At 37.6% G+C, this 12,171-nt stretch overlaps 1 protein-coding gene across 1 annotated transcript; it reads right to left on the bottom strand.

Moving 5' to 3' along the window:
* Nucleotides 1-426: 426 nt before the first annotated feature.
* LOC140520603 (cystatin-like) lies at nucleotides 427-11,599 on the bottom strand. The gene is made up of 3 exons (XM_072634620.1): nucleotides 11,281-11,599; nucleotides 1,221-1,337; nucleotides 427-655 (listed from the first exon to the last, which is right to left on the bottom strand). The coding sequence occupies exons 1-3, from the start codon at nucleotides 11,497-11,499 to the stop codon at nucleotides 572-574; spliced, it is 420 nt and encodes a 139-aa protein (XP_072490721.1). The 5' UTR covers nucleotides 11,500-11,599; the 3' UTR covers nucleotides 427-571.
* Between the last annotated feature and the right edge of the window lie 572 nt (nucleotides 11,600-12,171).

Raw genomic sequence — 12,171 nt, 5'->3', positions numbered from 1 at the left:
TATAAGGTTACTGTTTGAGACAACTAGGTGGTATAGCGTATAGAGCACTGGACCTGTAGTCAGGAGAGATTCAAGTTCAAGTCTTACCTTGAAAACTTTCTAGCTATGTGGTCCTGGGCAAGTCACTTAAGCTATATCTGACTCAGTTTCCTCATCTGTAAAGTGGGATTAATAATAACATCTACCTCCTAGAATCGTTGGAAAGATCAACTGTTTTCCAAGAACTTTGCAGCCCTTGAAGTGTTGCATTGCATAATCTCTATTATTAATTTTTGTGAATTTCTTACCAGTGGAAACTTCTAAGCACAAAGTGTGTTGTCAGTTATTAATAATTTTGTTATGATTTGTTTGAAGATTGTAAATTGTTATCCCCATGAACTGAGAGAGATGGAAGGCTGCTCACAGACAAAGGAAAGGCAAAGTCAGTTGTGGTTCCCAAAAATACATTGTGAAGTTTTTATTTTTTCCCTTATTCTTGCTTACAGTGAATTTCTCTTCCCTTTCCTTTTTTAAGGAGATAGAAGAGGCTGAAAAGAAAACCTGATGCTGCAGCTCCCCACGGGAACATTAACTAAACATTAGTGCAGTTACTCCTCCGCAGCTCATATTGTTCATTCCAAGGCACAGCAAAAACAAAAAAAGTACAGTTGATTACCTGGGGAAGAGGGAATAAAGAAGAAGAGAAAACTTAGAAGAAAAAAAGCAAATATAAAGATATCTGCCCTCATAGGGAGGATTTGAATGATGACCCTTCACTCAGAAAATTTAACCTGGGCACCATCACCCATTATCACAGTGAGTTACACATTTAGGGAATTGGTTTGGAACCATCACTTGCTTCAGAGGCTGTCAAATAATGACCCCATTCCAAGTACTTTCTAATCTTGAGGTTTTCCTTTAATTTGGTCAAAAGAAGAGCACTAAATTTGGAGTTCAGGGACCTCCATTCAAATTCTGTCTCTGTCTCTTAATACTGGGCAACTCATTTAATTTTTCTGGACCTCAGTTTCCTCATCTGTAAAATGAGTGGTTTGGACTAAATGATCTTTAAGATCCCTTCTAACTCTATATCAATAATACTATGCCCTCTTCCAAGCCACAAGCTAAAAATATTCTCTTTCAAAAACATTTTTGCATAATGTCTAGCACATAATAAGTTCTCAATACGTGCCAGCTAACTGACTAAAAATTGTTAATTATTCAAAGTACATTTCTCTTACCTTATATAATTTTGGGTCCTCTTGAAGGCTACAGTTAACAGGATCAAATTCTACATCTTTTGTACACATGGTCCTGCTGAGTTCCAAGTTTATGAGGTACTCAAATCCATTTGACAACTGTTAGTGAACAAATTGCATAATTAAGTTTATTATCTTTATTATTCTTTATTCTTGTATCTGTAAAACCCCATGCACCAAACTCTGGGCTTTTATGGGTTAGGTTGGGTGCTTCTTCAAAAATTACACTTTTTTCCTCTTCATTTTTGTCCCAATTAAGAGTTTTCTTTGGGAACCTCAAAATATAGCTGTTTTAATGTGTGCTGGGGCAGGATGGGGGGTAGCTCAGTGGTGCAGTGGACAGAGCACCAGGCCAAGAGTCAAGAAGACCTGACTTCAAAGCCTCAGATACTCACTAGCGGTGTGATCCTGGGCAAGTCACTCGACCCTGTTTGCTTTGGTTTCCTCATCTGTAAAAGGAACTGGAGAAGGAAATGGCAAACTACTCCAGTATCTTTGCCAAAAAAGCCCCAAATGGGGTCACAAAGATTTAGCCACAGCTAACAACAACAGCAGCAAGAGTCTGCTTGGTTGTAGAAGAAAGAGTCACCAGGTCCTGTGTAAGCATTCAAGAAAATAATACATATTGGAAAGAAGACAGACCTTATTTTACTCCACAGACAGAAAGCAAAAACTACAAAAGATTCACAGTAAACTATAATCAACATAATTCTCCTTTTCCCTGGTGAGTCTCGCCAACTGTAAGCATATAGAGACCAAGGCCACAGAGTAGCTAAGATCTCTTGGGTAAAAGCCTGGGTTGGAGTGGTAGAGGGGATAATTATTAGAATCTCAGAGACTCCCTTCTTCCAGTGACCTTCTCATCTGGAACAGATTTTCACCATCTCTATTCCCCATTGGAAGTCTTTTCTTGAGTTCAGCCAAGGTCCATCATAAGTCAACCAATCAATAATTATTTAATGCCTAGCACATAGTAGTACCCTTAGGTGGTTTAGCCAAGACCATACCTATTGGATGGGAAATTAAGATGACTGGAACTTTCACTTTGAGAGACCACAAACTACATCCAAAACAATCCAGAAGCTAGAACTCATAGAAGCAGTAGGCAAGGAAAAGAAAATGACTCCATGCTCGTACCTGTTACTAATGTAAATGGAATCATTAGTAAAGTGACCAAATGATCAGAAGAATTCCTCAATCAGCCTATTACACAGTGTGAAACATTGTCTGAAAGCAACTAAGAGATCACTTTTCATGACATATGAACATAACCACTAGCACCATACTGGTTAGATTTGAGAGACTAGGGCCATATCCTGACAACTAAGACCCACTAAAGATCCATCACCCCTCCCAGTGACCCTATAAAAGCTAGATGATACTTCCTTATCTTTTCCCCTGGTACAGTAGCTAGAGCACTGGACTTTTAGGCAGCATTTAAATCTAAATCCTGCTTCAGACACTTAATCTTATGTAAAATTACATGTATTATTCAATGATCCAAGACAATTCCAAAGAACTCAGGATGAGAAATGCTGTCCATATCCAGGGAAAGAACTGATGGAGTCTGAATACAGATAGAAGCATACTGTTTTTCACTTTTTTTTTATTTTTATTTTTTTTACTGTGTTCTTTCACAACATGACTAACAGGGAAATGTTTCACATGATTGTACATACATAACCTATATCAAATTACCATCTCAGGGAAGGGGGAGGGGAGGGAATGAATCTGGAACTCAAAGTTTTTAAAAATGAATGTTAAAAATTGTTTTTACATGCAATTGGGAAAATAATTATTAAAAATAAAAATATAGAAAAATATGCATCTTTTTTAATCTGTAAAAAGACCTTGTCATCTTTCCATTCCAGACCCCTCCCCTCAAATAAGAAGGAGAGAACAAAAATACCTGTTACAAACATGCACCCACATATAGTTAAGCAAAATAAGTTTCTACTTTGGGCACATGGAAAAGAAAACAAAGAAAGAAAAGAAAGGTTCATTTCTGCACTCTGAATCCTTCACTTATCAGGAGGTAGTTAGCATATTTCATTTGTCCTCTGGAATCTTAGTTGATCATTATGCTGATCAGAGTTTCTAATTCTTTCACAGTTGTCTTTACAATGTTTGAGATTTCTGGGAAAAGAGATTTACTGATTCAGCCCAGCTTTACAGAAAGCTCTACAAAGTCCTCATGCAGTTTGTTCCTTAGAGACTGAAATCAGTGGTTACTTTGAGACCCACCAAACCAGTGGGAAGAAGATTGCTTGCTCAGCCGCCTCCAAAAGTTTACTTTCTGACAATAGCCTAAACTATGTAGTGGGACTACAAATGGGTATAGATTGGGAGAGATGTATTACTCTGTGATAAAGAGGGACTTAGAGTGCTGCCCTAATAAAGTGGATAGAGTACTGGGCTTGGAATCAGTGAGACCAATGTCTCTAGTCAAGTCACTTACCCTCTGTTTGTCTTAATCCACTGGAGAAAGAATGGCAAACCACTCCAGTGTCTTTGAAAAGAAAAACTCATGGACAGGAGGATCCATGGAATCATAAAGAGTAGGACATGACTGAACCACTGAACAACAATAATAAAATTCCTGATCTTCTGTAGGGAGCTAATGATGTTTGAAAACTTCATATATTTCAAGTTCTGTTCATAGATTTCTATAATTCTTTTGTGTCTTAGGCCTTTTCTACTGGGTTTTTTTTTAAAGGCTGATCCACATCCAGTTTATAATGTTTCATTTAGGAGACTTCTTTACCCACATTTGGGCAAACCTTGACATGAGTCATACCATGAGTACATTTAAATGTTTTCCTGCAATGGTCTGTGTGAGGACCACAAACCAAAGAGACTCTGATTCTCTTGGGGTCCTCTTGATGAGGCTGACTTTTTCCCAGCAACTATGAGGGCCACATCTAAATCTGCCCAGTAACAGGAAGCTCTGTCAGATAACAAAAACCTTGCTTCCTTAGCCCACGCTATGTTCTATGTTCGTAATTAGCCCTCCATACTGGAACAAATGTTGCAAACGAAGTTCCTTGTTATCTGATTACATCCTTGAACTGTTTTTCCACACACCTATTTCCCTTTGCTGCTTCCCGCTTTTCCTGAGTTTAAGTACTCAGGTAGGAGTATATTCCACTCTTGGCTGAGCGCCCAAGAATTGGGCATGAAAACAAACCCGTCTTCCTGCAAACTGCTAGTAGCCCCCTAGACCACTGCTTTTGTGTTAGTAAAGCTCTCTTGACTAAGAGAACGTCTGCCTCTTGAATTCTTTCCAGACCACCCAACTCCTGAACCTCATCATTCTCTTCCATCTCACAGGATCGGACCTTCTCCTAGTGAATGAGCCTAGAGTCATTGGGGAGCCTTGTTCCATGGGTTACCCTAAAAATAAAATGGGCTCATACACAATTGACATAGAAAAGCTCTTCTCTCTTCCAATACTGCCATCATGGCAGCAAACATGAAACTGGGACAAGACCTCTGGTAACAATTGTCGTCACTACTGGACCCCACTTTCAGCTGCTCCTGTTTTTCCTTCCATGCCTGCTTTGTTTCTCTGGCAGCACCACTGCTTACCACTTTTTCTAATGATTATGACCTATTTTCTCCCTAAAATTCTTTCTCTTGAGAGTTCACTTATATGGAAATGTTACAGGGAGCTCAAAGGGTGCCCATGTAGTTGGATGGCTTTCAGATATGAATTCCCCATGTGTACTCTAAGGAATACAAAAGAAACATTAGATATTGAGATTTGCTCTTGATAGGTTTATAGCCTAACTGGTTAAATAAAAGCTCACCTGAAGTAATTCGCAAACAATACCAACCTTTTAATTCAACAAACATTTATTAATTACCTGATGAATGCAGGAAATGTGCTAGGTATTAGGAGAAATTCAAAAATGAAAAAAAAAATCACTTCAAGATGCCATGGTGGGGGGAGATGAAAAAAGAAAAAAAAAAGAAAGTTACCTGATAACTATTATATATCTAAAAGGAAGAGCAAGTTGTACATCTATTGATCTGCAGTTTTATGTGCAATTATCTTTTTTTTCTATTCTATTATGTTGTAGAAATGCTTGTTTTATTTCTTAAGTTCAGAATGAAATAAAAATTTTTTAAAACAAGCTTGGTCTTCAATAGCATGACTAAATATCATACATGATATATTAATATAATATAATTATATTAATGCATTATGTATTCATATAATGCTATTCATATTATATGAATATATAATCTATCCCATATACAATATATACATATATACATCAGTGTGCTTGTGAATGTTTAATCACTAACTTTCTAAAAAAAAAAAAAAGTCCTCACAACACTCTTTTAAGTTTAAGCTGCATAATTAATTTTTCTCCGTCATTTTCTTAAATCTAAACACTCCAACAATTCAAGCCCTTAGTGGAGGTATTTGGTGATTCCACAGGTGCTAAAAGTTTAACAACCAGCTCAGTTTGAGCTGGCTCCAATATTCCTCTGTGTGTAAGACAGTATAACATAAGGTAGAAGGTAAGATATAAAGCACTCAGAAAAGTTGAAGGGAGGAGATCAGGGAAGACCTGATCTTGGATATCAGCTTTGAAAGAAAAGAAAGATGCTGAAAGATATAGATGATCAGTATGCTTAAGGGTCAATCTGTGGTATAGCATGAGGACAAGAGAGTTCAGGATGAGTTCCAGAAAAACCAGTCATTTCCTTGGAATGCTGGTTGCCTGAAGGAGGAGTTGGGTAAAGGAATGTGGGAAAGAAATATCGAAGCAAGATTATGGAAAATCTTAAACACCAAGTTAAATAGCCATTTATTTCATAGAATCACAGGATTTAAGAATTAGGAGGGGCCACATCAGCCATCTAGAACAATTCATTCATTTCAGGAAGCTTCCCTTTGACATACTCAACAAGTGATCATCAAGTCTCTGCTTGAAGACCTCCAAGAAGGAAACACTCAACATCTCTCCATTTTACTTTGGGACAGCTCTTATTGTTAGAAAGGTTTTTCCTGACACCAAGCCTGTTTTGCAATTTCCTCCCTGTTTATTCCTGGTTCTGCTCTCTAGGGTCAGACAGACTACAACAGCCCTTCAGATAAATGAAGGTGGCTATAGTTGTCACCTCTAAGTTTTCTTAAATGTTTTCTCCAGTCAGACACTAACAAGATTATTTTGGTAGATATGTGAAAAATGGGTTAAAGAGAGGATTAGGCTGACAAAAGGAAGACCAGTTATGAAACTATTAAAATATTACACACAAAAGGTTCACAATGGCCTCAGAGGATGTGTGTGTGTGTGTGTGTGTGTGTGTGTGTATTCATCCTTCGTTGCTGAAGAAGACCATGCCATCAGAGAAATAATGACAAGACTTTCATTTGACTTTGTTTTGAGTGAGAGAGGGTTGTGCAGGTCACCAACCTCACTTCTCCTCCAGAGTCATCTGAATTCAGTGACCAGATATTCATCAGGATGACTGGAGATGACCCAGGATGAGGCAATTGGGGTTAAGTGACTTGCCCAAAGTCACACAGCTAGTGAGTGTTAAGTGTCTGAGGTGAGATTTTTGAACTCAGATCCTCCTGACTCCTGCATTGGTGCTCTATCCACTGCACCACCTAGCTGTCCAGAGGATGCCACACATGTGGAAAGAAAGGAAAAGTCAGTAATATCAAACACTGTAGAAGTGTCAAGGACGATTATTGAGAAAAGGCCATTATATTTCCCAATTAAGTAGTCATTAGTCTCCTGAATGGTTGGACTAGTTCATGGTTTCACTTAAAATGTAGTAATATACCTGTTTCCCCACATCCCCTCCAGCTTGTCATTTTTCTTTTCTGTCATCTTAGCCAATGTGATAGATGTAAAATTGTTCCTCAGTTGTTTTCATTTGAATTTTTCTACTTATTTTTGATTTAGAACATTTTATATAACTTTATGTATGTTTTCTCCTTCTGAAAACTTTTTGTTCATAACCCCTTAACCATTTGTCAGTTGGGAAATAACTCTTATTCTTATGAATTTGGCTCACTTTCCTGTATTTTTGAAAAATGTGGTTCTTGCCTTCTCAATGGATGGGTAGGGATGGGTTAGAGTAAAGGGAAGAATTTGGAACTGAAAACAATTGTTTTTTTAAAAAGAGGTTATTAGTAACTTTGAAATAGTAGTTTCAATAAAGTGATTGGGATAGACACCAGACTCTGGGAAGTGAAAAATAAGTGGGAGAAGAAAATGAAGCATATTTTTTAAAGTTTAAGAAAAAGGGGGAGGAAAGTTATGGAATAATAGTTGAAAATTGTAGAAACAGGATTAGGTGAAGAAAATCACTTTTCTAAGTTAATAGATGAGGAACTTTTAGAATAAAAATCTTATTTTCTATGATCAAGTAAGAAATGTTTAAAGACTTATTTAAGGGATACCTAGGTGGCCCAGTGGAGTTCAGAAGACTAAATTCAAATTCATTCTCATACGCTTACCACCTATGTGACTCTAGTAAGACAAACCTGTCTACCTTAATTTCCTCATCTTTATAAAATGGGAATAAGAGAACCTACATTCTAGGGTTATTAAGATAAAATCTGTGTCAATGACTTTGCCCCTTCTGGCTTCACCCCTTCCTGTTCCATTTGACTTAACTCATATGTCTCAGGCTTCCATGTGACCCAAGCAGGTCACATGAGCTTATTAATGGATGAGAAAAATCTTTCCATTATGCAAAAATACATCAATTCCATTAAAACTACATCCACAATACAATATACACACACATACATATACAAATATATTCATATATATACATACACATAGATACATATATATGTTCATTTTTACAGAAGTATCATTTTTAGCAGAAGACTTATGCTGTTAATTATGGTTTATTTTAATTTCCATATTAAAAGCCCTTTGAATTTTTAAAATCCTCACCAACTAAAGCCTAAGACAAATGGACACTGGATGGAAGGAAGAAGCCAATTTAGGAAGAAAAACCTAGAATTTGGGGGCTAGAAGGGACCTTAGCAACCATCAAGTCCACAAAATTGAGACAGAAGTACAAATGTGTTGACATGAATCAGTAGATCCCCAAGGACTCCCAATTTGATACTTAGGCTCATTGGATTTTTGGTTAGTCAATATTTCAAATGAAGGAAAAGAAAGACCTATACCCCCTAAAATGACTTCAGGTGGTCAAGAGATGTGTGTGTGTGTGTGTGTGTGTGTGTGTATACAACCAAAAAAAAAAAAAAGGAATTCTTCAGTGTATTTCTAGAGGCTGGTTTTGTATAAAAGATCCGGAAAATGTCTGGGATCTGGGCAGAATAACATGAACAAGGATGTTGGAGCAGAAAAGGGACTTTAGAATTCATCTAGCCATGATCTAACTGTGATCATGTATAACTTATAGATGTAGAAAATAGCCGTCAGAAAACTTAGTGGCTTGCTCTATTCACTTCCTTTGTGTCATTGGTCACAGCCAGGTAAAGCTTATGGACCCTTGTGAGAATCATATTTTTAAATGCATAAAATAAAATGCATGTCTGACTCTTTGTGATCCCATTTTGGAGTTTTCTTGGCAAAGTCTCTAAAGTGGTTTGCCATTTCTTTCTCCAGCTCATTTGACAGATGAGGAATTAAAGGAAACAACGTTAAATGTCTTGCCTAGAGTCACCCAATTCATAAGTGTCTGAGGCCAGATTTGAACTTAGAATGATGAGTTTTTCCTGACTCAAGGCCTGGCACCTAACTGCTGCACCATCTAGCTGCCCTATAAATAAATAAATAAACAATATATGACACAGAAGATTACAGAGGAAAACAGTTTCATAGAAATATTCTTATCAAAATATTTTTAAATGAAATCATGACCCCAGGTTAAGAACTCCTCCTGGAAGACATTAATAACAAGAAAAGTTCCCACATATGCCAAAATATTTATAACAGCACTTTTGTGGTAGCAAAAAAATTGGAAACACAGTAGATGCCCATCAATTTGGGCTAGGCAAATGGAATGGAATGAAATACTATTGTGCTATAAGAAATGTGTGATGAATGCAAAGAAGCATGGAAAAATTGATACAAACAGAAGCAGAGTGAAGTATATAGGGCTAAAGAACAATATACACAATAGTTGCAACAATGAAAATGGAAAGAACAACTTTACACAAATAAAACAAAAGGAATTATATCGAGATTACAACAATCAAGCTCAATTCAAATGAAAAGATATGACAGGATAACCCCCTCCCCAAAACCTACCCCTTCATGGAAGCAGGACCTTCATAGATATTGTTTATTGTGCATATTTTCAAACTTCTTTGAAGTATTAATCAGCTGTAATAATTTTCTCCTTTTCTTTTTTCTTTCAATTTTTTTTATTTTTAAAAAATATTGTTTGTTATATGGGATGGCTCTCTGGGAGGAGGAAGAGAAGGGATATTGTGGGATATTATAAAAATAAAAGATACAAATAAAAATTTATTTTTAAAATGCCAACCTAGTAGGAATTCATACAGCTAGAAAAGTGGTAGAGCCAGGCTTCCAGAGGTTTCAAGTTCCAGAGCTAAGCATGGGAATTGCACTAGCAAATGTAATCTGCCTCTAAGTTATTGTCTCACCACAGGAGAGGCAGCAACTCTGAAGTAAAGATTGATATGGGGAGATGGGGTTAAAGGAAGAAGGAACGACAAAAGTTGGAGGGAGGGTGATGGTGGTAGCGATGGTGGTGGTGGTGCAACAGAACAAAGAGGACCAGGAAGCAGGATTTTTCTCCACTCTCTTACACTCTCTTCTGGTGCTTCTGATTGAGAATGAATCCAGCCTGACCCATAACTTTGCCCTCTATGGGCAAAATTGCTTTGGCTACTGATTGCATCCTACAGAACAATTCTTCCTGATTCTTGTTTCTTTCCCCCCACACCTTCAAAATCTTAACACAAGCCTTGCTATAACGTTTCAAGAGGATCTCTCAAAGATTGTGTGTGTGTGTTCGTCCTTCGTTGCTAAAGATGACCATGCCATCAGAGAAATAATGACATGACTTGCACTTGACTTTGTTTTGAGTGAGGGAGGGCTGTGCAGATCACCAGCCTAACTTCTCTTCCAGAGCCATCTGAATCTAGGGACCAGATATTCATCAGGGTGACTGGAGATGACCCAGGATGAGGCAATTGGGGTTAAGTGACTTGCCCAAGGTCACACAGCTAGTGAGTGTCAAGTGTCTGAGGTGAGATTTGAACTCAGGTCCTCCTGACTCTTGCACTGGTGCTCTATCCACTAAACCACCTAGCTATCCCTCTCAAAGATTGATAATTAGAGAAGTAGAAAGGCTGAAAACAGGGACTAATCATTCAACCACTCAATGGAACTGGAAATAACCTGAAAACAGAGAAAATGGAAAAAGTCAAGGAGAGGGAAAGGGAAGGCCACTGACTGAGGAGGCTATATCCTATTCTGCTATTTACCAGCTGTATGACTTCAGGAAAACCACTTTATCTCTCTGGGTCTCAATTTCCTTATGTGTAAAATGAGAAGGTTGGACTAGTTGGCCTTAGAAATCTCTTCTGGTTCTTAGAGAAGGATCATAGGATTCCATGAGAAAAAGTGAACACCTGGGTATGAAATGAGTGATGTGTGTCACTGAAGTTTCCTCATGAACACCATTGAACACTTCCAGGAACAATTCTTCTCCTTTATCCTCTGTCTGATTTTTTGTTGCTACTTCACCCATCCTTTCTGGATTTCTTCCTTTTCTCTTCTCTGTTTAATATTACCTATCCCATTGCTAGAATGTGCAATTGTAGTATTTTTAAAGAAAATGCTTATTTATTGCTTTTCTTTAATAACATTATCTATTCCTGAATAAATGTTTATCTGATGAAATAAAAATTTTCTTTTCTCAAAATGCCCTAACAATTTCTTTTTTTACTTGAAGAAGACTTGAAAATGACCCTTTCTGAGTGTGTCACCTTCAATAGCAAGGAAAGATTCTCACCCTTACTTCATAGATGCAGTGGGGATGTTGAGACACAGAGACTGACCTGCTCCTGGGCTCGAATCAGCTGGGTCATCTGGTAGAGGTACTCATCATTGCTGTCCTTGTTGTACTGCTTTATGGAAAATCGAAGGGTCTCTGGGAAAAATGCATGATTCTGTTCAATATCAATGAATTTTCTCCATACATCCTGATTCTCCTGGGCCTGTATCACCAAGAACAGGGAAGTTAGCAGGAGCAGTGGGATCTGCAAGAGCCTGGACATTGGTTCTTGCCTTGGAGGGTAATGGAAATGGTTTGGTAGATGATGTCTTAGTCTTTTGTGATTCTCTCCCAAATGCTAGTTTTCACTAGTTCCTGGCAAGTTGTATTAAAATGTGTATCTCTTGTATGGGCTCCTCCTCCTTTCTTCTCCTCCCCTCTCTTTCTTTTTGATTCCTTCCCAACATACAACCACAACAGAAGCAGGTAAGGACTGAGGATACAATGTAAAAAAAGAACCAATCCTTGACATCAGGAAACTTAAATTCTTTCTCTCCAACAAATTTAAGCAAGTAAGAAAGCCCTGCTTTTTTTGGTGGGTCCAGCCTGTCTTTCAACCTTACATGATTTTTTTTTCTAAAAGAGTAACAGAGTTTCAAGAGTTGGAAGATTCTCTGAGAACATTTAGTCCACGCTGCTGGAACATGAATCCCTTCTACATCTCCAAAAAAAGATCATCCAACTGTCTCAAAGACCACTATCTACCCCGTTTTTTGGTTTTGTAATTAATTTATGTGTTTCGACTTTGCTACCATCACTTCCATAAGTGTTAGATTTTCTCCCCCTCCCTCCCTGGATGGCATGCAATCTTATATGAATTCTACACATACATTCTTATTAACCACATTTTCACATTAGTCATGTTGCATAGAAGAATTAAAATGAATGGGACAAG

Source organism: Notamacropus eugenii, chromosome 1 (assembly GCF_028372415.1).
Source record: "Notamacropus eugenii isolate mMacEug1 chromosome 1, mMacEug1.pri_v2, whole genome shotgun sequence".
Taxonomy (NCBI): Eukaryota; Metazoa; Chordata; class Mammalia; order Diprotodontia; family Macropodidae; genus Notamacropus; species Notamacropus eugenii.
Note: the sequence above shows the minus strand (reverse complement) of the source record. Positions and strands in the feature narration are given on the sequence as shown.